Genomic DNA, 19417 nt, shown 5'->3' on the forward strand with positions numbered 1-19417 from the left:
CATGCCCCTGCCTCTTTCCTTTGGGCTGTGGAAAGAGGTCCCACCTGGGCTGAGTTCTGCTCTTCTCCCTGGCAGATGCTCCTCTCCTTTTGTCTAGCATTTAAAAAATGTGGCAAATTTACCTTTGAGGAGTTAAATAATAAAGCTGCTTCAGTGTCTCTGTGTGATGATCATTCCTTCTTATGCAAGGTTTTAATATAATTCCCACTTCTCTTTTTGTACAGGGTAGCTTACCCCAAAACCTTACTTGTATCTCTTTCAGTAAGAGCTGAACAGACAGCTCTTACTAGCCTTCAAAAGCCTCATAGTTGTTTTTTAAGGCAGAATGCACTTGATTCTGATTAAGAAAAAAGATACTAGGCTTTTGCCTGTACCAGCTGTTCACGGGGATACACAAACATGCTGAATGATGGACCTCCTCCTCCTCCACAGTGGAGCATTTATTCAAATTTTTGTTGTTGTACATGTTGGAAAACATCCCTCCTTCTCACTGTTGTGGGAACTGGTTACATAGGTGTCCATAGCATCCTTGGCAGGGATATGCTTCCAAAGGAGCATCAGACCGTGCTGCCTAAGCTGTTGATTTAGCCAAAGTAGATTGAACTGCTGCAGGCCTTAGTTCTCTTTGATTTTTCTTGGCATCCAATTCCTCTTAATAAGTTTTCTCTATTACATAATGCCACAAAAGACAGTTTAAAAAAATCCCAACAACACAAATCTTTCTCTGTGAAAGTAGACACCAATGCTTCCTTCAAATTTGAAGCTGCCAGGCATCTGAAATTAAAATAGGTAACAGAAGGACACAAACTGAACCCCACTTGTCATAGAAAGCCCTCCCTGGAGGCACTAGACCTTGTTCTGCCTTCGCCAGGAAAAAATTCAACTGTTTAGACTCTTTTTCCAAGACAGGTGGAAGCTGACTTGTCAGTCTACTTCAGACATTTACAATGTATTGGTGGCAGTGTCAGTCCATGCTGTTATTCAACACCTCTCCACAGCTAAGAATTCATGTTTGAGTGCCTGCTATGGGAGCAATGCCTCACTAGTGTGCCCAGTCAGCATTTCAGAGATGTGTGCTGATTTCTGTGTAAGCATAAACTAGGCTGGAATAGCTGCATGCTTGAAATGTCTCCTTTTCATCTGTACTTCTAAAGGTTTGTGCCAGTAGCTCCTGAGATCTGTTTTAGCTAATGCCTCCTGCCTCCAGACTCTGCAGTGGTGAAGGATGCTGTTCATGGAATCCCAGAATTGTTTGCTTTGGAAGGGACCTTAAAGACTATCTAGTTCCAACTCCCCTGCCATGGACAGGGATACCTTCCACTAGACCAGGTGGCTCAAAGCCCCATCCAAGCCTCCTTGCACTTTCTCTCACTGGCCTGGAGATCATCAGCATCTCAATATACACATATGTGGACAGTGCATCTTCAAGAGTTGCAGTCTTCAATAGAAAACTGTCCTTCTCCTGTCTATTAGAGAGATGATAGGACACCTTCATATTTCAAGATCTGCCTTCTGTCATATTAGCACTTGTTAGCGTGTTAAAGTCAAAGTAAAATCAAGAAGCAGTAAAGCTTTATATCTTTTCCCAGCTAATTTTTCAGAAATAATTGTGGTAGTTTGGTCCATGTTATTAATATTATAGGGCTTGGTGATCTATTTGCACAAACAGGAAGTGATTAAATCAGTCTTGGCCTCATCGTCATGGAGGTCACATTACATTGCCTTCCCAACTTTTTGTTGTGTGACTTCCTAAAAAAGCATGTGATAGTATTGCTTCTTAATAACCACCTGACTTTTGGCCAACATTTATAATTTTCTGTTAATATTTATTAGTTGGTATTATGTACCTGGCCATTGTAAACTAGTGTTTGTTAATAAAACCTCTATTTCGTCCTGCATTAGCCCAGGATAGGTGAGTTCCTAGACAAATTTTTCTGAGAAATGAGTTTGTGATATGTTTTGTCTGCAGAAAAGATCTCTCAAATTTACTTGCATCAGCATTTCTTCTGTGTGTAGATTTTTACAATACACAGTAGCCTTGACATCATGCAAACATAGTCTGGAAGGGCAACACTGTAGAGTCTGTAGCTTTATTGATTATGTTCACTTTTAAATTATGGGGTGAAAAACCTAATGTGCAATACCCTGGACTATATAATTTATGCTCTGCAAATGAGTTATAAATGCTATTCGGCTGGGCCACATTAATGATTTTTGCACAAGGGTGAATTATTACAGAAGGGCTAAGACACTATGTGCTGGCCTTCCAGTTATAGGCTATTATAATTTGGTTTCTCAGCTGGGAAATAAAGAGGAAAATTATGCAGAAAGAAATACTTAATTTTTGTATTTCTCTTTTTTGTAAATAGGAAGCTGGGTACATGCTAAGCATTTCTGCAAATTAAAGAAAATGGGCTTTGATTATATTCAAGACCTTTTGTGTTTCCTTTCCGTCAATGGTGTAGCAAATAAACACTCTGATTGTAATGCTCATGAGGAAGGTAAATCCCAGAGAAGTGAGTGAATAGTGCAAGCTGATTTGTGGAGGGGTACTCACACAGGAAACCCCGTATGGATGATTGCTCTTCTCTGTCCAGAACACATGAATGTCTCCACATAAACATTGTCCATAGGAAAATTACCCTGCATGCTGGGCATTGAATAATTGATTTAATTACTACTTTCCAGGCAATGCATTTTTTACATAATTTCTCCAGCTAATATTTCTGGTGAAAGAGAAATAACATTTTTAAGATTTTGCTATTCATGCCTTTGGAAGCATACTGCTCTAAAGAAAACCCCAAAACCTTCAAATGTATCCTGGATTGTTTAATGGTGAAAAATTGCAATATTTCAAGTTGGGAAGTCACTTGAAGCTTAACAATGATTTCTAAATTGGTATCAAAACTAATTTAAAGTTATAAAAATAAGCACAGGTCACATGAACAGAAGTGGAAAGTTTTATTTCCTGTTTTATTGAATCCTACAAATCTCAGAATCTGCAATTGTGTTTCCTGTCGAAGCAAAAGCTAAAGATACAAAATCTGAAATACTTCCTAATACATTTTCTTTATACAGAGGCAGAATGCACCTCTCCTATTTACTGAGGCCAGAGCTCAGCTGCCACAACAAAACACCTCCTCCTCTGGCAGCTTTTTGTGAGGCAAGAAGTGGAGGCTGCACCAAAACTGAACTTCAGGATCATTTTTGGCTCCTTGCCTTCTGCAAAACGTGTGGGCAGCATCCCACAACTGCTGAGGGTGACTTCCTGTTCATGGCTTAAGTGTGCATTAGGGGATAAGTATTGATCTACAGGGAATTGCATCACAGTGGTCACTGCTAGGGGAAAAACCCTCCTTCCACGTTACTGAGATGGCTCAAGTCAGTTGAATTTACTATTTACTCAAAAGAGTCTGTGCCCTTTCACCATGTGATTCATTTTCTCTCTATTTTCATGGAGTTTGTTGATTTCTATGACCTCATTTACAAAAGTAGGCAGTAACCACAACTTGGACAAGACCCCAACAAAAACTAAGTGTTCTGGTTTTCTAAAGAAAAGTACTAAGCAGGTAATTAGAGGGCATTGTGAAGACAGATTATGTCATGCCACCAAATTTTGCATGCAACGGGATGTGTCAAACTGGGTTATCATATCTGGCTGAGTTATCATATTTATTATTTCTGAGTAGAATCTTTGCTGCTTTGCTTTAGAGAGCCAATCAACCTGCTCAATTTTGTATGCATCCAGAGAAGCTGATAGTTAGTGAAATATAAGTAAATAACTAATTTTCTACCTAGACTGAATTTGGAAAAAGTGTTTCTTCAGAAAACTTGGCAAACTATAAAGAGGGTTGTTTATTTTCTTTCTTTCTTTCCTTCTTTCCTCTCCTCCTAGTTCCACCTGGTGTTTCTGTGTGGTATTGTTTTCCTTAGCTACCCTCAATGTTAAATAATTCATAAATTATATCTACGGTGCTAGATACTTACAGGCTTCCCCTCAGACCAGCTTTCTTTGAATATTTCAGACTGACTTTTTCAGTCCCCATACCTAGAAAATATGAGTTAGTCTGCAGAAGTGCCTAATGTTGAAGCACGCAGTGTAAGATCGGCATCAAGAGGATTAGGGCACAAGGCTCCCTGGGAAGGTGAATCCTAGTGTGGACTGGAAACATTGCTGCATTTCTTGAGCCATTTCTTGGTATTTCCAAACTGAAGGATGCTATTTTAAAAAATCTTGTATTGTGCATTAAATAAGATAACAGCACTTCTTTATATACCGATTTTTTTCTTTTACAACTTTTCAATATTTGCCTTTTATAAACTTAGTGTTGATATGCTGGAACTGTTATTACCAGGCACTTAGAGAATGTAAATACTACAGCTTTTCTAGAGAGATGAGTCTGACTTTTAAAGATAAATATACAGAGGGGAAGGATAAAAATCATAGGAAGAAACTGAATACTATGTTTCTTATTCCTCTTTTCTGGCACTGGGGAAGCAGTTATGCTAAATGACAGAGAGGAAGAGTTATGCAGCGAGTGAAATTTTGAAAGCTCCTCTGTAGGACATAATGTGCCTTTGGAGACCTGGCTGATTCCTCCTCTTCCTTGATGTGACAGTAAAGTGAAGACACCACAAAACCAGTTTTGGTCACATCAAATCAGACATTGGATGGGGGAGAAGAAAATATTAAGCCATGCTTGCTGTCCTTCCAAGAAATAAGTGCTGTACAAATCCTTTAAGCCCTGTATTGAAGGCTGGCTGATACTCATTCCAGAAATCAAGTCCTCACAAGGTGTCCAAATGCTTCCTATGAAACAAACATCAAAAGATTTCTCCCTATGTAATAAACCACAGTATAATCCTGACAAGTGTGCCCTTATTATAGCAGAATTTACCTATTTATTTATTATTCATGAGTACATTATAGCATCTTCAGAAATATATTCTGCAGCAGGTAATCCAGTATGGGAAAACAAAAATGCGTATGTCTAATTATAAGTGACATGGAAAAGATTCTGTAGCAGCATACTTCCTTGGCACTGGCAAAGTACTGCATTATAGATTAAAACAACACAAACACATTACAGTTTGTATAGTGCTTCACTGTTGCTGGATGTATGTTGCTAAGAAACAAAATTGAAACATCTCTTTTGAACCTGAAGCCTCTTGTGAGCGTGGCGTTGCATATGTCGTAAATGTTTTTCACTTTAGGATGGATTAAATGGCAGACCAGGAGAAATAGGGAGGGTTCATTAGTCTTGCATGTTTTCCAATCTACTGCCAATAAACCAAACTATTACAGTAGTAAAACTATGTAAGGAGCTTCAGTGTGTTCTTCTGATGAAGTGTTGACAGCTGCTTGTTTGAATAATAATAAAGTCTATTGAGCTCTTCCTTGCCCATATTGTCTGTAACTTGAAACTCTGAAGATTTCTCTGTATATTACGTCTCTATGTTTCTAGATACATGCCTGTCTGTGGAGATGGTATCATTTCATCCCAAGAAATAGCACACCTCACTATAGAGAAAATTACAACCTTGAGCTCCATTAAACTTTTATTTTGGCATCATTGTTTGTTGCTGTTTCCCCTCTTCAATGGAAAGAAGTCAATGCTGATTGAAAGAACACGAGTCCTCTCTCATATATGGTAATTAATCCTTATTCTTCCAAACTTTTACAAATAAAAGTCAAAGTTATTCCTAAACCACATGCAAGCAAAGTTAATTCTCCTTAAAAAAAAATTAAAAATGACAAAGTCAAAAGTGTGATAAAGAAAGGAAGAATGTTACAGTGCAGAGTATTGTTTCATGTGTTAACTGCAGATGGTTTGTTAAGTCGATCATGCATTGATTAGCTGTTGGTGAAGCAGCAGTTTCTGCTGGCTGGATGTGCTGGTTAAAGTTTAAGGAAAACACTGACAGCACAGTGGTTCAGTTCCTGCTGGGGAGGGAGACCTGGGTTTTTCATTTGCAGAGCTGAGAACCCAAGGACACAAACACAACTGCTGTGCCTACACGGCGCTGGGCAGATAGGTGAATGGACATCCAGGAAAAACTGGGCTCCTGGCAAATAAGTCTTCTTAGCTGGTTGCTGCAAGTGGAGTAATCTTGATTAAATATTCATGGAGTAGTGTTTGACTAAAATTGGAAATATTTGCCATCCCCATCTGAACATAGCCCAGTCCCCACAAGGGCACACAAATTCAAGGAATTCGGGTGTCAAGTGCCAGTTTACTGCAACTTGGCCTTTTAAAGCAACTGCAACAGAAGAAGATTAAACAGCAAATTTTAAACTGTTAAAAACCTGGCAATTTGAAACGTGTAGGTTAACCACAGCAATCCCTTCTTACTCTCTGCAAGGGATTTCTGTAAAGCAACTGTGCAGGCATCTCATTAGTAGCAGGACAGTGAGGAAACAGTTTATCCTCTCATAGTTGTGACAAGTAAATCATAACACAGGATTAACCATGACATTGTACCTGGGCATCTGCAGCCATGCAGCATGGGTCTCCTGTGGGTTCCCAAATCCTGACAGCAAATCTGCTCCAGTGTGAGCTCCTCTCTCCACATGTCCATGGGACCTGCCAGCAAATCTGCTCCACTGTGAGCTCCTCTCTCCACATGTCCATGGGACCTGCCAAGAGCCTGCTCCAGTGTGAGCTCCTCTCTCCACATGTCCATGGGACCTGCCAGAAGCCTGCTCCAGTGTGAGCTCCTCTCTCCACATGTCCATGGGACCTGCCAGAAGCCTGCTCCAGTGTGAGCTTCCCAAGGGGTCACAGACTCCTTCAGGCATCCACCTGCTCTGATGTGGATTCCTCCATGGATATCTTCTATCTGTAAGTGGATAACTTCTCCACTGTGGACCAACATGCAGGGGTCCAGCCTGTCTCTCCACAGTGTTCTCCAGGAGCTCCAGGGGAATCTCAGCTCTTGAAGCACCTCCTCCCCCTCCTTGTCCACTGACCTTGGTGTCTGCAGGGTTGTTCATCTCACATAACCTCACTCCCTCTCCAGCTGCAGTGTCTCCCAGCCCAGGATCTCTCCCTTCCCCTTCTTAAAAGTTATCCCAAAAGCTCCACCACCCTTGGCCAGCAGTGGGTCCCTCTTGGAGCCTGCTGGCATTGACTTCAGGAGACAAGAGGGGAGCCTTCTAGCAGCCTCTCACAGGAAGCACCCCTGTAGGCTCCCTGCTACCAAAACCTGGCCATGCAAGCCCAATACAGAGACTTTGTCAGATATTTTCAAAGCTGCTGTTTATTTTACATGTGATTTTAGTGGGAAGAAATCAACTAACTGGAAAAAGTATTTTGATAAACAGGGTAAACTAATTAATCACTAACTGAAGTATCTTTCTCTCAATTTAAAAAAAAAATCTGTTTTACTACAGGAAGAAAATTCAATCATGACTGACAAAGACAAAAGAAATAGAATGTGGGGTTTTATCATCTTACAGAATTGTAACTGACTTCCAGAGAGGGCAAGGAAATATAGTTCTGTATACTGTATTCATGACTGGAAAAATTCCTCAGGACTAGGATAAAATTCCTCTTTCAGCCTCTGATTCCATCAAGCTCATTCCCACAAAGATTAAAAACTCCTTGCAGCATTCATGTAAAATTCACTGCAAAGAAGGTAGTATCATAAATGCTTGAGGCCCTAAAAAAAGTTGCAGAAAAAGCTGAAGTTTACACTTTATAAAAGCCCAAGTTTACATTTTATAAAAGCATCTTGAAAACCATGCCCAAGGAAGGTTCTACAACCACATTGGAAGGGCAGTGCCTTCCAGAAGGGCTGGATGTGTTGTAAGAGCTACACAACAGGCAATGCCTCTGTCCATACCTTAAAAAAATCCTGAACTACCAGGAATGAGATAAAAGTTGTCAGAAAACTGCAGTGATTTGATAGGCTGTCATACTGAGACTGGCAATGGACATGTATTGTCAGAGGACATGCCATTGAAAAAAACCCACAGTATAATGCAGTAATTTTCCTAATGTCAAGAGTTTTGACATTTATTTGTCATTTTTATGGTCAAAATTATTTGATTTTTTTTTCTGTGCTATTTTTTGGCTGTAGGAGTTTCATAAAGGCACACTGATTATACAGGCAAGGTGCAAGGGAGGGGACAGAAGAGCCAGTCTGGGCTGTTGGGGAAGATGAGGCAGGACAGCTGAAGTGTCTGCTTGAACACTGCTGCCATTCCACTGCCCTGTCACACACACATCTGTCTGACCTGTGGCCTACATGAACAACATGCATTAAGGAGACAGCAGAGGTACATGGATGTCATTCCCTTTCCTGATGTCAGTGCTGTGGTTAAACACATGGTGAGGAACTTTTCTCCTCAGTATTAAAATACTTTCAAGAGTAATTAAAGTAACACGTCTGCCTTAATGAGTCTTTTAGGTTGGCACTGAAAATAATCCAGAGCCCAAATGAGTGGATTTTCTGTGGCTGTTTCATATGGGGGAATCTCAGCTATCGTCTCCAGACCTGGAAGCGAGGGCAGGCTGTCACACACATGCTGCCAGGACAGGTATAGTGACAGCCCATGCACATTGGGGCAGTGTCCTGCTGTAGCTTCTGTAAGCATTTTCAGCCACCTGTTCTCTACAGGCTGGTTTTTGTCAGGTTACCCTCTCCATGTATAAGAAAAAACTCTTTATGGACTTTATTGCTAGGTTTCTACATTGGAGGGCAATGTATAGGTATATGTAGATGGATGGATGGATGGATGGATGGATGGATGGAAAGATCAGCTGATCTTGATCAAAAATCTTATTTCCAGTCAAAGAAGCAAAAAGAAGATCCCATAATCAAGTTTGTCTATTTTGCAGTATTGTTACCATGGTCTAAAATTTGGTATTTTTTGTTAGATATACCTGATTTTTTTAGGTCAAATAAAAGGAGGAAAAGGCAGAGCTGACAAGTCCCCTTTTTTACTGCTGTTTGGTATTAATATAACTCCCTTCAGAAATCCAAGAATGCTTTAATTTTTTGAATCTAAATGTAAATAATGTCATTTTTGAATCTAAATGTAAATAAAAGTAAGTAATGTAAGTATAGTTGAATGCTTATTTAAACATATAGAGAAAATGCACTAGTAAAAATGAACTGCTGAGAATTCCACCATAAGTTTAATCACATTGAATAATCTAAAATAATAATACCTGTCATTTGTATAATGCTTTCCAGGTTTAGGAAGAACCATAAAAATAGAGCAACTCATTGTTGTTTAGCAGGCAAATGTTCCCTCACTATGCAAACTGAATAGTTATTGTGCTGTAGACTCTTAAAAGCAGAGCAAGCATACAAGCAAGAATTGAGAATGATTTCTGTATAATCAAATCCCATTTGGCAGAAGACTGCAAAAGCATTGGGCATTTTAAAGAGCAGCATGCAAATACATGAAGGCAATGCTGAAGGTGCAATGTTCATTTGCTGTCCTGAGAAAATGCCTTCAAAACCAACATAGATATAGCTGCAGACAGCAAAATCTGTCAAGTCTCTCCTGATCTGAACTAAATAGCAAGGGAGATCATGCAGGGAAAAGAACCAGGACAGCAAAGCAGAACACCATTTTTAAATTTTCAATTGAGACACCAAGTAATACCTAGTACATATTAATTTAAGGACAACTACAAATGAAGTCTTTGAATGCTTCAGCATCACTCTACTCTCCTGAAACAGTATTAACAGTATTTTGCTGTTTTGAATCTCTTCTTTTCTCCAGGTACTTGTCATTCTTTACACCCACCAAGGGAGTGAGGCCACTTCCACAGCCTGAAACACCAGTTGCTTATCAGCTGCCTTGTCAAACACATTCACCAAGGAATGTGTGGCCAAGTGTGCAGCTACATCCCTGTGTGTAAAGCAGCACCTCTGCTTGAGAACCATGTTAATCACATTACTTAATTAGTTCACAAATAATCACTTCACACTTATAATCTGTAGCTAGATGTTTTGGCAGCTGAGACAGGGAAATGAATAAAATCCACATTTGTTTAAAGTAAACCTGTTACATCTTTATCTTTTTCCTTTTTTCCCATGTGTTTTATCTCAGGCTTTGGAGAGTTTAATCTTTTTTCTATTTCTAAACTTAATACTCTGAGTATTTAATTTCCTAATATCTAAAGCAATTTTTCCCATGGTCTCTTTGGCAAGAAGAAAAAAAGTATGTGTGGTGATATTTTTTTCTTTCATTTCCTTTAGGCCCAGCCTGGCCTGACTTCCATTAAGTCCCAGGTACAGAGAGGCACACAAACACCCACTAAACTTGTAAGTCTGAAAATGCTTCTCCTGACATCAAAGAAATAGAAGGTGTTTTTTCTAGTCGGAGTCCAACTTGCAAGTCTCTTCCTCCTTTCATAAAAATGTGCTTTTATTGTCTCTAGTCATTTGTGCCATTTCTGTATAAACCTTTCACTCTCCTAGTGTTTGCCCCCCTTCCTTTTTCCTTACTTCTGGTTCATCTCATGTCCACTTTTCTCTCTCCTTCTCTGGTTCTCCACTTCCTCCATCCTCCTTAGCATCCCTCAGCAATTCCTTCCCTCACCTGCAGTCCTCTGGGGTGGCTGGAGAGCCCCCTGACCCCCTCTCCCTGCAGGGACCTGAAGTAGCTTTGCTTCTGTGATGGCACCCAGCTCCTGTTTAAGAGGGCACTTTCCAGGTGGATTACAGCAGATTCTCATTTTAAGTGCATCAGCAATTTCTTCTATCAAATAATAAATGTTTGGCTCATCTGCACCTATTTTAAGCCATCACAATATCAAGACACCTTTGGGTGCTGGCTCTCCAGAGTGCTTTGCCTGCCCTGGGGCTGTAACTGGGCAGCTCTGGTGGCAGGGTAGTTTGGCTGTAAACTCTGGAGCAACCAGAAGGAAGGAGGGATGAAAAATGCCCCTCTAATCACTGGAGGTATTCTGGTATGTAACACAGCACTTTAGGCTTTTATGTTTTGACAGTGATATTTAAGTTTTCACCTCTGAAGGAAGCAATATAAGGTGCTGAAACAATTATGCATTTCATTGCAGACTTTCCAGTATTTCTCTCTCTTTGCTGAAACAATGCTTTTTATCATTAAAGGTTCTCCACTACTTCTTTTTCTTAAATTAACAGTTTTACTCCAGAGAAAGTCAAAGTCCTTGATCCTGTGTTCCCCATTTCTCCAGGAATCAGTATTATTTATAGTTTAAAGCTGTTGTGCTTGGTATTTCTATCTGCAAGGGCATAAGTTCTAACCTTACTGGACATTACTCACCAACAAATAATGGTCTGAGCTCTTTCTTCATTGGGAGCTTTTATTTGGCTTTACAAATATCCCTTCTAGAGTAGAAAAAGAGTAGCAAGAGATTAACGGCTTTTCACACACTGAAATTAAGTAAATTTTATTGTACAGTGTCTAGATTACCCTTATCAAACAGGTTCAACTTTCTGTGTGCATTGGAAGTTAACTGCATGAAGTCAATGAAGCTGATGGAAAGATTTTGTGCAGCTGTCATGACATGGCCCTCACAAAAACGCAATTTTAAAAGTGTCACTTAAGAGATGGATAGGAGGGCTTCTGCAAGCACTTGGATTGCAATCCTCAATTCCAAAAGTGCTCTGTTGCAGCACGGATATAGAAGAAAAGACTGGGTTAGGGGTTGGACCTCAGCTGAAATCTTTTTGGCGAGACTACAGCGTATTTCAGTTGTAGTTTCTGGGTTAAGCAGGGCCCTAAATCGTATTAATAGTTGAAAGTTAGACAAAAAGGGACTTGTCAAATGAAATATTTATATGAAGAATTGGGCTTCTTTAGCAGCTTTCCTTAGGAGAAGCTCTGTGCATAGTCCACACATGCAAGTGGCTGTATGTCATATTCTGAAACTTCCTGTGGTTAATAAACACCACAGATGCATAACTTCAAAATGACAGGTCTCTCCCCTTACCGCAGGGACTGACCACCAGCTCACACAGGACCCGGGCACATCCTGCTGCAGCTTGGTACCGCGACAGACTAGACGGCAGCCGGGCGGGCAGCTGGCTGGGGCACAGGACACCCGACAGGGAGAGAAGGCGCGACCCCCGCTCTTATTTTCACCCTTTCGGCCCCCTGAGGGTTGGCTACGATACTTTAACAATTAAATTACAATTATTTGGGGACGCCCTGGGGCACCGGGGGTGACGGGCTGCGGCCCCGCGCTGCCTCCAGACGCGCCCGCCAGGGGGCGCCGCGCCGCCAGGGATGGCGGGGCCCGCGGGCCGAGCGCGGCTCCCGTGCCCGCGGGCCCTGCCCGCTCGGCCGCCACCGGGACCGCTCTCCGCGGGGCGCCGGGCCCGCAGGGGCTCCCCTCGGCCCCCGCCTGGGTGCCTCTGGCTTCCCCGAAGGGTCTCATCCGCCTGTCCCCGCCTGTCCGGGAGCCTCCGCCGGGAGGAGGAGGGAGTAGCGACGGCAAGCGGGCGGCGAGCCCTGCTGGGTCGGGTTACAGGGAGCCACGGAGCGGCGGCGAGGCGGGCGGGGACCGCCTGCGGGGCGGCCGCCGTGCTGCGGGCGCCCCCCCGGGGCTCCCCGCCGCTCCCCGCCCCGCGCGGAGGCGCGGCGGGCGCCTCGCCGAGCCCCGCCGTAGCTGCCGAGCCGCGCCGGGCGGCGGGAGCAGGCGCGGGCAGACAGGTGCCCTCCTCCCGAAGCGCTGCGCTCCCCGCCGCTGGCATCGCCGCCGCGCCGCACGGCGCTGGGCAGCGCCGGCCGGGCAGCCCCCGAGGTCGCCGCCGCCCGCCGCCGGGGGCAGCCCCGCCGCCCCGATGGCCCCCGCCGCCCCGCCGCCGCCCCTCCCTCGCCGCCGCCGGCCGCGGCGGCCCTAGGGGCGTCGGGGCCCTGCGCTGCCCCGCGGAGGGGAGGCGGAGGCGGCGGCGGCGGGGCGGGGGCGGAGGCGGAGGCGAGGGGGCGGCGGAGCGGCGGCGGAACGCCGGCGGAGCGGGAGCCGGCGGCGGCGATGGACGAGTCGTCGCTGCTGGATCTTCTGGAGTGCTCCGTGTGCCTGGAGCGTCTGGACACCACCGCCAAGGTGCTGCCGTGCCAGCACACCTTCTGCCGCCGTTGTCTGGAGAGCATCGTCAGCTCCCGCCACGAGCTGCGCTGCCCCGAGTGCCGCATCCTGGTGGGCTGCGGCGTGGACGAGCTGCCCGCCAACATCCTTCTCGTCCGTCTCCTGGACGGCATCCGGCAGCGGCCCCGCGCCGCCGGGGGCGCCAGCGGCAGCCCCAGCTCCGCGGCCCCCACGTACCCCCAGCCCGCCGCCGCCCCCAGCGCCGTCGCCGCCGCCGCCGCCTCGGCCGCCGCCAGCCTGCGGGAACTGGCGGCCGCCAGCCGCAGCGCCCTGCTGGGAAAGGTGGGTGCCGGGCCGGGGGCGGGCGGGCCGGGAGCGCGGCCGGGCGGCCCCGGTTCGGCGGCGGGACGTCCCGCGGGCGGCGGAGGGTGTGTGCCCGCGGGCACCGGCGTGCGCCCGCCCCGCGCTTGTGGCCGCTGTTGTGGGAGCTCCCCCGATCTAACGATGGGACACTCGGACGGGGATGTCCTCAAAGTACTCCGGGCGGCCGCGGGCGGCGGGAGCGGCCGGGACCGCCCCGGGACGCCCCCCTTTGGGTGGGTTTACATCGGCCGTGGGGCAGCTGCTGCGCCGGCGGGCCCCGGGGCCGCCCCCGGTGTAGGAGAGCCGGACGCGGAGTTCTGAACCACAGAGTGCCTCGAAAGCGCTTTCACCCGGCGTGCCGGGCTGCGCCGGTGCCTGTCAGGTGCGGGCAGGAGCGGCTCCCACCCGCGCACTCACTGCCTGCGGGGCGAAGGCTCCGGAATCGCTCGGCCGGTCCGAGCCCGGCGCGTTTCTCCAAGCCCGGAATTGTCCCCTCCGCTCTCCGGGCGCTGCCGGTGCTGTTACAAGCCCACTGAGCCCTCCTGACGGGCGGAACGGAGCGGGGTTTGAAGCTGAAGCTTCCCCTCTCAAGGGAGCGTAATTTCATTTTTATGTATAAGGTGTGTGATTTATCGAAGGCGAGTACTGCAGAGTGTGCATTTATTTATTGAACTCTTCAATCGAGTGCCCCATCTTGCGCCCTTTAAAGTCCATGACAAGGGTTTCATTGGCTCGGAGGGGACAAGAACAGTTCCTTTCACTGTTCTGTATTGGTCTTTCATACGATAGGATAAAATTTACAATTGGACCTCTTCAGGAGTCTTAGGAATGGAGACGATCTTAAAACTGTGAACTTAATCTCACTTTTAATGTTAAATATACTGGATATTTTTAATTGTCTTTGATCTTTTACGAAATCCACTTGGGGTGTAGTTTGGTGTACAGGCTTTTGATTTTAAAAGGTCAGTGTAGAGATTCCTTGTGAAGTTGCATTGCTATAGTAAATGTTTCAATTAATTATTTTTCTACTTTTTTTTTTTCCCTGAAAAAAAGGAGTAGACCTTTATTGCTGTTTTAAAGTTTTCCCTACAGGAAATGATGGCAAATGCCACACATTGTTCTGTAAAATTCTGACCTGGAATTGGAATTGAAATATGCTAGGCAGTATTTCTGGAAGGGTAGATCCTTTATTATTGATCCATAGTCTTCAATGAGCTTCAGGTACCTAATAAGGACTTGTCCAATTTAAAGAAGAAAGGCAATGGGATTCTGCCTTCTGCATTTTTTCCTTGTTTTTCAACTAAGCTTGGTGCTGTAGCTTTGTCACAGCAGACAACTCCTGTCTTCTTAGTTTCAGCATTATAGAAAGGGAAGTTTGCATTCATTGGGTAAAGTACAATATCCCATGGTGGGGTCTGAAGTCCAGGCAGGTGTCTCTTGTGGGAGGCAGGGTCAGCTGAGTACACCTGCAGTGTTTGTGTTGGAGGGGCAGGGTCTTGCACCCTCACTTGGCTTTTGTGACCATTCAACAAGACAATCTCTGGTTATCAAATCTTTAAGTCCTAGTTAGGCTTGCATATTACAGTGGGGTGCACATGTAATAAAATGCTTGATGGGGAAAGCGATTTGCAAATTTTTAGGGAAATTGAGTTTTTGTTATTTTACCATAAATTGTCAGTCTTTTTAAAAGTTGCTTCCCTAGCCATTATTGCAGATATCATGTAGTAAATAAAAACACATTGCATTTTGTAATTTTCTGTCTTTGATTGCATAGCACTTTGGTGAGCGTTGGCCGTTCTGTTGTCCATTTCTGTGATGCTTGTTACCCATCTGAATTTGACAGAAAGCAAAATGACACGACTTGAGAATCACATTTGGGCTGTTATGGTTAACAACTGTGTTGTTCTTTTCCCCTTGCTGGGGTTAACGGGTAATTCTGGGGCAGTGGGTCTGCTGGGACAGAGTGGGTATGTGGAAGTGTTTGCTTGGCCTTTTGACTGATGGCACAATTTTATCCTGGAAATCAATGCAATGTGCTTGATCCTTACAAGGTTCATTACAGTGAAAGAAAGTCTGAACTAATCTGCTTTTAAAAAAAGCAGCAGGGGAGAATAATCCTCCTTGGAGCTGCTGATACAGCTGATTGCTGAGCAGTCCTGGAGACAAGAGTGCGGAACCTCTCTCTGTACTAAACAATAGATGGTACAATCCAGGCTGGAATCAAGCATTTTGAGGCTGATACGGAAGAGAAGAATTACATCCCTTTCTCTCTTGCGTTGGTCTTTGACAGCTCAGCTGCCTTGAAGAAAGCAGAAGTGATTCTTTGTGATATATATATTTTTCAGAAATTGCTGTAGATTTGCTGCCTGGGGCTGAAATGCAAATTGCACTACTTTGCTAATTATTACCTTTCATTTTAGATAATGCAGTATATGAAATAGGACATACCATTACGGGCTTTTTGGTTAGGAAGGCAAATGCTGATTGTGAAGTGTAATGGCAGAGAGCCAAGGTCACTTCTATCAGACTTCAATCTTGCCTAGATCCTTGGACCAGTGTGTTAGAATCACACCAGGGATCTGTTTCTGTGGGAGTTTTAATTAACCTTAGAAGACAGAGCAGGGTCAGCCTCTGTGTTGCTATCATGCCTGTATTTTGCTTCTGCACCTTATACTTTGGAGAAATCTTCTTTGCATAGATGCTATTTTCTGAAATCAACACATGTTGTTTATCTCTTGGGCAAAAAACTCTGTGGGGTTTGTATTTTTTTATCAGGTCTCTGGCCTTTCTTTTCCCATAGTTTGTCGCAGACTTGGTCTGTACAGACTGCTGAAAGCCAGAGTAAGAGGGGCTGAGCTGGGGGTGAACTGGCACTGGTGCTGTTTCTAAAGTTGTCCAAGACCATTCTTCAGAAACACTCCTGAAATACTGTAGGTGTTTGGAGATACGGGGTACACATCTTCTGTATGAGAGATGTGGGAGTGCTGTGTACCTACTAATATATGATTGAACAATATTTGGGATCCTATCGATATACAGTAGTGTGACCCAGCACCTCTGTTTCAGCCTGTAAAAAACGAACAGTCTTGTTCTAAATGGTATTGCATATTTTGAGATACTCACATTAAAGCTGTTTAAACGCAGAGAATGGTGTTAGACATTATAAAAAGGTCCAGCTGCTGAAAGAGCACACTGGAAGAATGAAGGAAAGGAAATCCAACAACTGTGTGCCCCCCCCCCGCTCTGGGAATAGACAGGAGGCTAAGAGTGGTTTATAATGGTAGGCACATTACTCACAAGGTTATAATTTATTGGCTCCTCTGTTTCCATTACCACTGCTGAATTGCTTGGGGAATTCAGGTTCTGTCAAAGTAAATGGCTCCCTTAGATTGTTGAGGCATTATGGTAAATCTGCCTTCTTTACTGAGTGTGGAGTTTGGGGTTGTATTTTTTTTAACAATTCAGTTTATCACCTAATTTTTTTTTTTGGGAGGGGGAGTTCTTAAGGTCTAATAGCCAGCTAAGTGCATGAAGTCTTTAGTAATTTCCTCCCAAACCAGGCGTCTTTCACTCCAGGTGCAAGGCTTATTGCTTGTTTGCTCATAATACAAACTGAGAACAACATTTGCATGAAAAAGAAACAAGCTAGTAAAACAAAACATCCTTTTCCCCTGAAGAGAGAACATGGCCGAAGTGATGGATAGGGGTGTGGTGTGTTACCAGATGGGTTGTAGGTGCTGGTGAAGAGTGAGATGTGCACATAAGGAAAATGATGTGTCAGCAGCGTGCCTGAGCAAAGTGACGGATGGGCTGCACTCCCGTGTTGCACGGGATGCATCTCATGTGTATCAGCTTTGCAGAGCTATTTCTCTGTTTCAGGAGGAAGGCTGCCATTTGCTAGCCCTTGGCTTCACGCAGGTTTTGCAAGCAGAGGGAACAGCGCTAATTTGCTAAATAAGCTTTTCAGCTACTCTGTAGAAATTCTCCAAAGGAGACATTCTGTCACTTTTTAAAGAGTTCTGCCTCATCCTAGGCTGGGTACTGTGGATTAAAGGAGTCGACCTCACGGTATTTCTCTGCTCCCCTGTTTCTTCCTTTTTGGTTACATTGTCTATCAGGTGAAGATCCCACATTGGGTGACACAAGAGGAAGCAGATGTAATCTGGCATTTGTATGCATTTATATGTATTACAGCAGGAGAGGATTGTGAAGGGGACACACTTTGTCTTGGGCAGAGGGTAGTCTTCAGCTTGCCTTTTTAATGGTCAGGCTTGCAGAGACTGGAGTGCTGTTCAGCAGTGTGCCATGTACATAAACCCAGGGACTTACCTTACTTTTGTTCATTCCCTTTGATTTATTTGCTTCTGATGCTGTAGTTTCACTGATCAGCACTTGAACTTTGTCATAAAGCCATCCGAAAAGGAGTGATGTTCCATGTGTCAAAGGCTCTGATCTTGAGGATTTCCTTTTTGTCTGGCAGATGGCTAAAAATGTGTTTTGACACAGGAGATTAACTACCATACTAAAGGGTATTGTGAAGAATATAGCCAGAAGTATTTAAAACCCCAGCAGCTGAAGCTGTCTTCACAGAAATGAGTGAGCAAAGGAAAGGGGATTGCTGAGGGGCTGTGTCAGAAAAATTCATCATTCACTGAGCACTTAGACTTTCCAGAAAATGTGCCATTTGCAGGTGTCATCTTTATGTCCATTACGTTTTCCAGAAACAGAATATTTTTACTCGTGATTTTTTTCTGTGTGATGATGTTATTTTACTTGCAAGCTAGAAAAATGTGTGATGGACCTGATGTGACCAAGGGGGCCAGTGCTGACAGTGGACTTTTTCTTCTGAACTGGGGTGGCCAGCAGTGGCTCAGTTGCACCTAAAAAAGTTATGGGACAGTGGAGAGGGCTCTCTGTCATTAGCCCCAAACCCTCCCTATTAGTTTGTGTCAGTGTGACATGCTTCTGCAGGACTCCTCTTGATGTCAAATGTGAATGCTAAGTTTAATCCCTGCACGTCATCCTTCTGAATGATTCATGATGAATGCTGGTAACGTTTAGCATATGACAGGGTTCCATGTTCCGTAGCTGGTTACTCAAAGACAGATGGATAGGCTTGCTCAACTCAGCCCTAAAGTGCACATTTCAGCCCTGGCAATTTTTGCCCAGCTGCCCTAAAGCTCTGCTGTGGTTTCAAGGCACATGCAGAACATGGTCATTGATGTCTAGCGAGCTGCATGACCTTTCTGGGCTTCACATTTCCCAGCTGGAAACCTGCCCCAGTAGCAGTAGCCCACCCTTGTGTGCTTCTCAGTCTTCCAAAGGAAGCTGCCCTATGAATACAGAATTATTACAAGAGAAGCTGGGTTTTGGGAAAATTGAAAAGTGCTGGCTGTATACAGTGAAGCTGCAATGGTTATTTTCTGCTGTTGTGTGGGGTTTGGCAGAGATGCTGTGCTGGGTTTGCGGGGAGCGCCGGCGCAGGGATGCAGCGATGTGTGCTGCACATGGACTGTAATAGTACACTGTATTCCTTGTTTCTAATCTTATCAGTTCATGTTCAGGCAGACTCCTGGCTCTGGCTGGGTGCCCAACAGGTCAGACAGGCTGCAGGCTCTGGCTGGTAATGCTGGGTGCCTGCACTTGCAGGTCAGGGGGAGGCTACGCATGCTCTTTCTAGATGAAGCTGTGTCCATACGATCAATAAGCTGCTACACAGAGTGCTACAACAATTTTTTATTTATGCCACGGAGGATTTCTTTCTCTGAGAAGGTATTTTCTTATACTATAGTTATTTTTTGCGGCTGTCATAATTTTGGCTTAGTAATCCTATTACAATTTTATCTTGAAAAGGCTGGGTAGTTCTTGAATTTTGCACTGTTATCTTTATACTGTCCCCTCTAATTTTACTATTCTGTTCAATATTTCCTGTTGTTTCTCTTAAGAAACAGTGCTTAAATTTCAGATTAAAACCATAGTTTACTCTTGCACTTTAGTGACCCGCCTGAAATAGCTTCAGC

General features: G+C 44.5%; 1 protein-coding gene across 1 annotated transcript in view; it reads left to right on the forward strand.

Annotated features, from left to right (window-relative positions):
• Window positions 1–12965: 12965 nt before the first annotated feature.
• Window positions 12966–19417, forward strand: part of SH3RF3 (SH3 domain containing ring finger 3) — a 246174-nt gene continuing 239722 nt past the window's right edge. The window contains exon 1 of the mRNA XM_054272003.1: window positions 12966–13376. Coding sequence (XP_054127978.1) covers window positions 12981–13376 — 396 coding nt within the window. The 5' untranslated portion in view covers window positions 12966–12980. The remainder of the gene's footprint in view (window positions 13377–19417) is intronic.

This window comes from Melozone crissalis, unplaced genomic scaffold (genome assembly GCF_028551555.1).
Source record: "Melozone crissalis strain CALT ecotype California unplaced genomic scaffold, PUWL_Pcris_2 ptg000013l_1, whole genome shotgun sequence".
Lineage (NCBI taxonomy): Eukaryota > Metazoa > Chordata > Aves > Passeriformes > Passerellidae > Melozone > Melozone crissalis.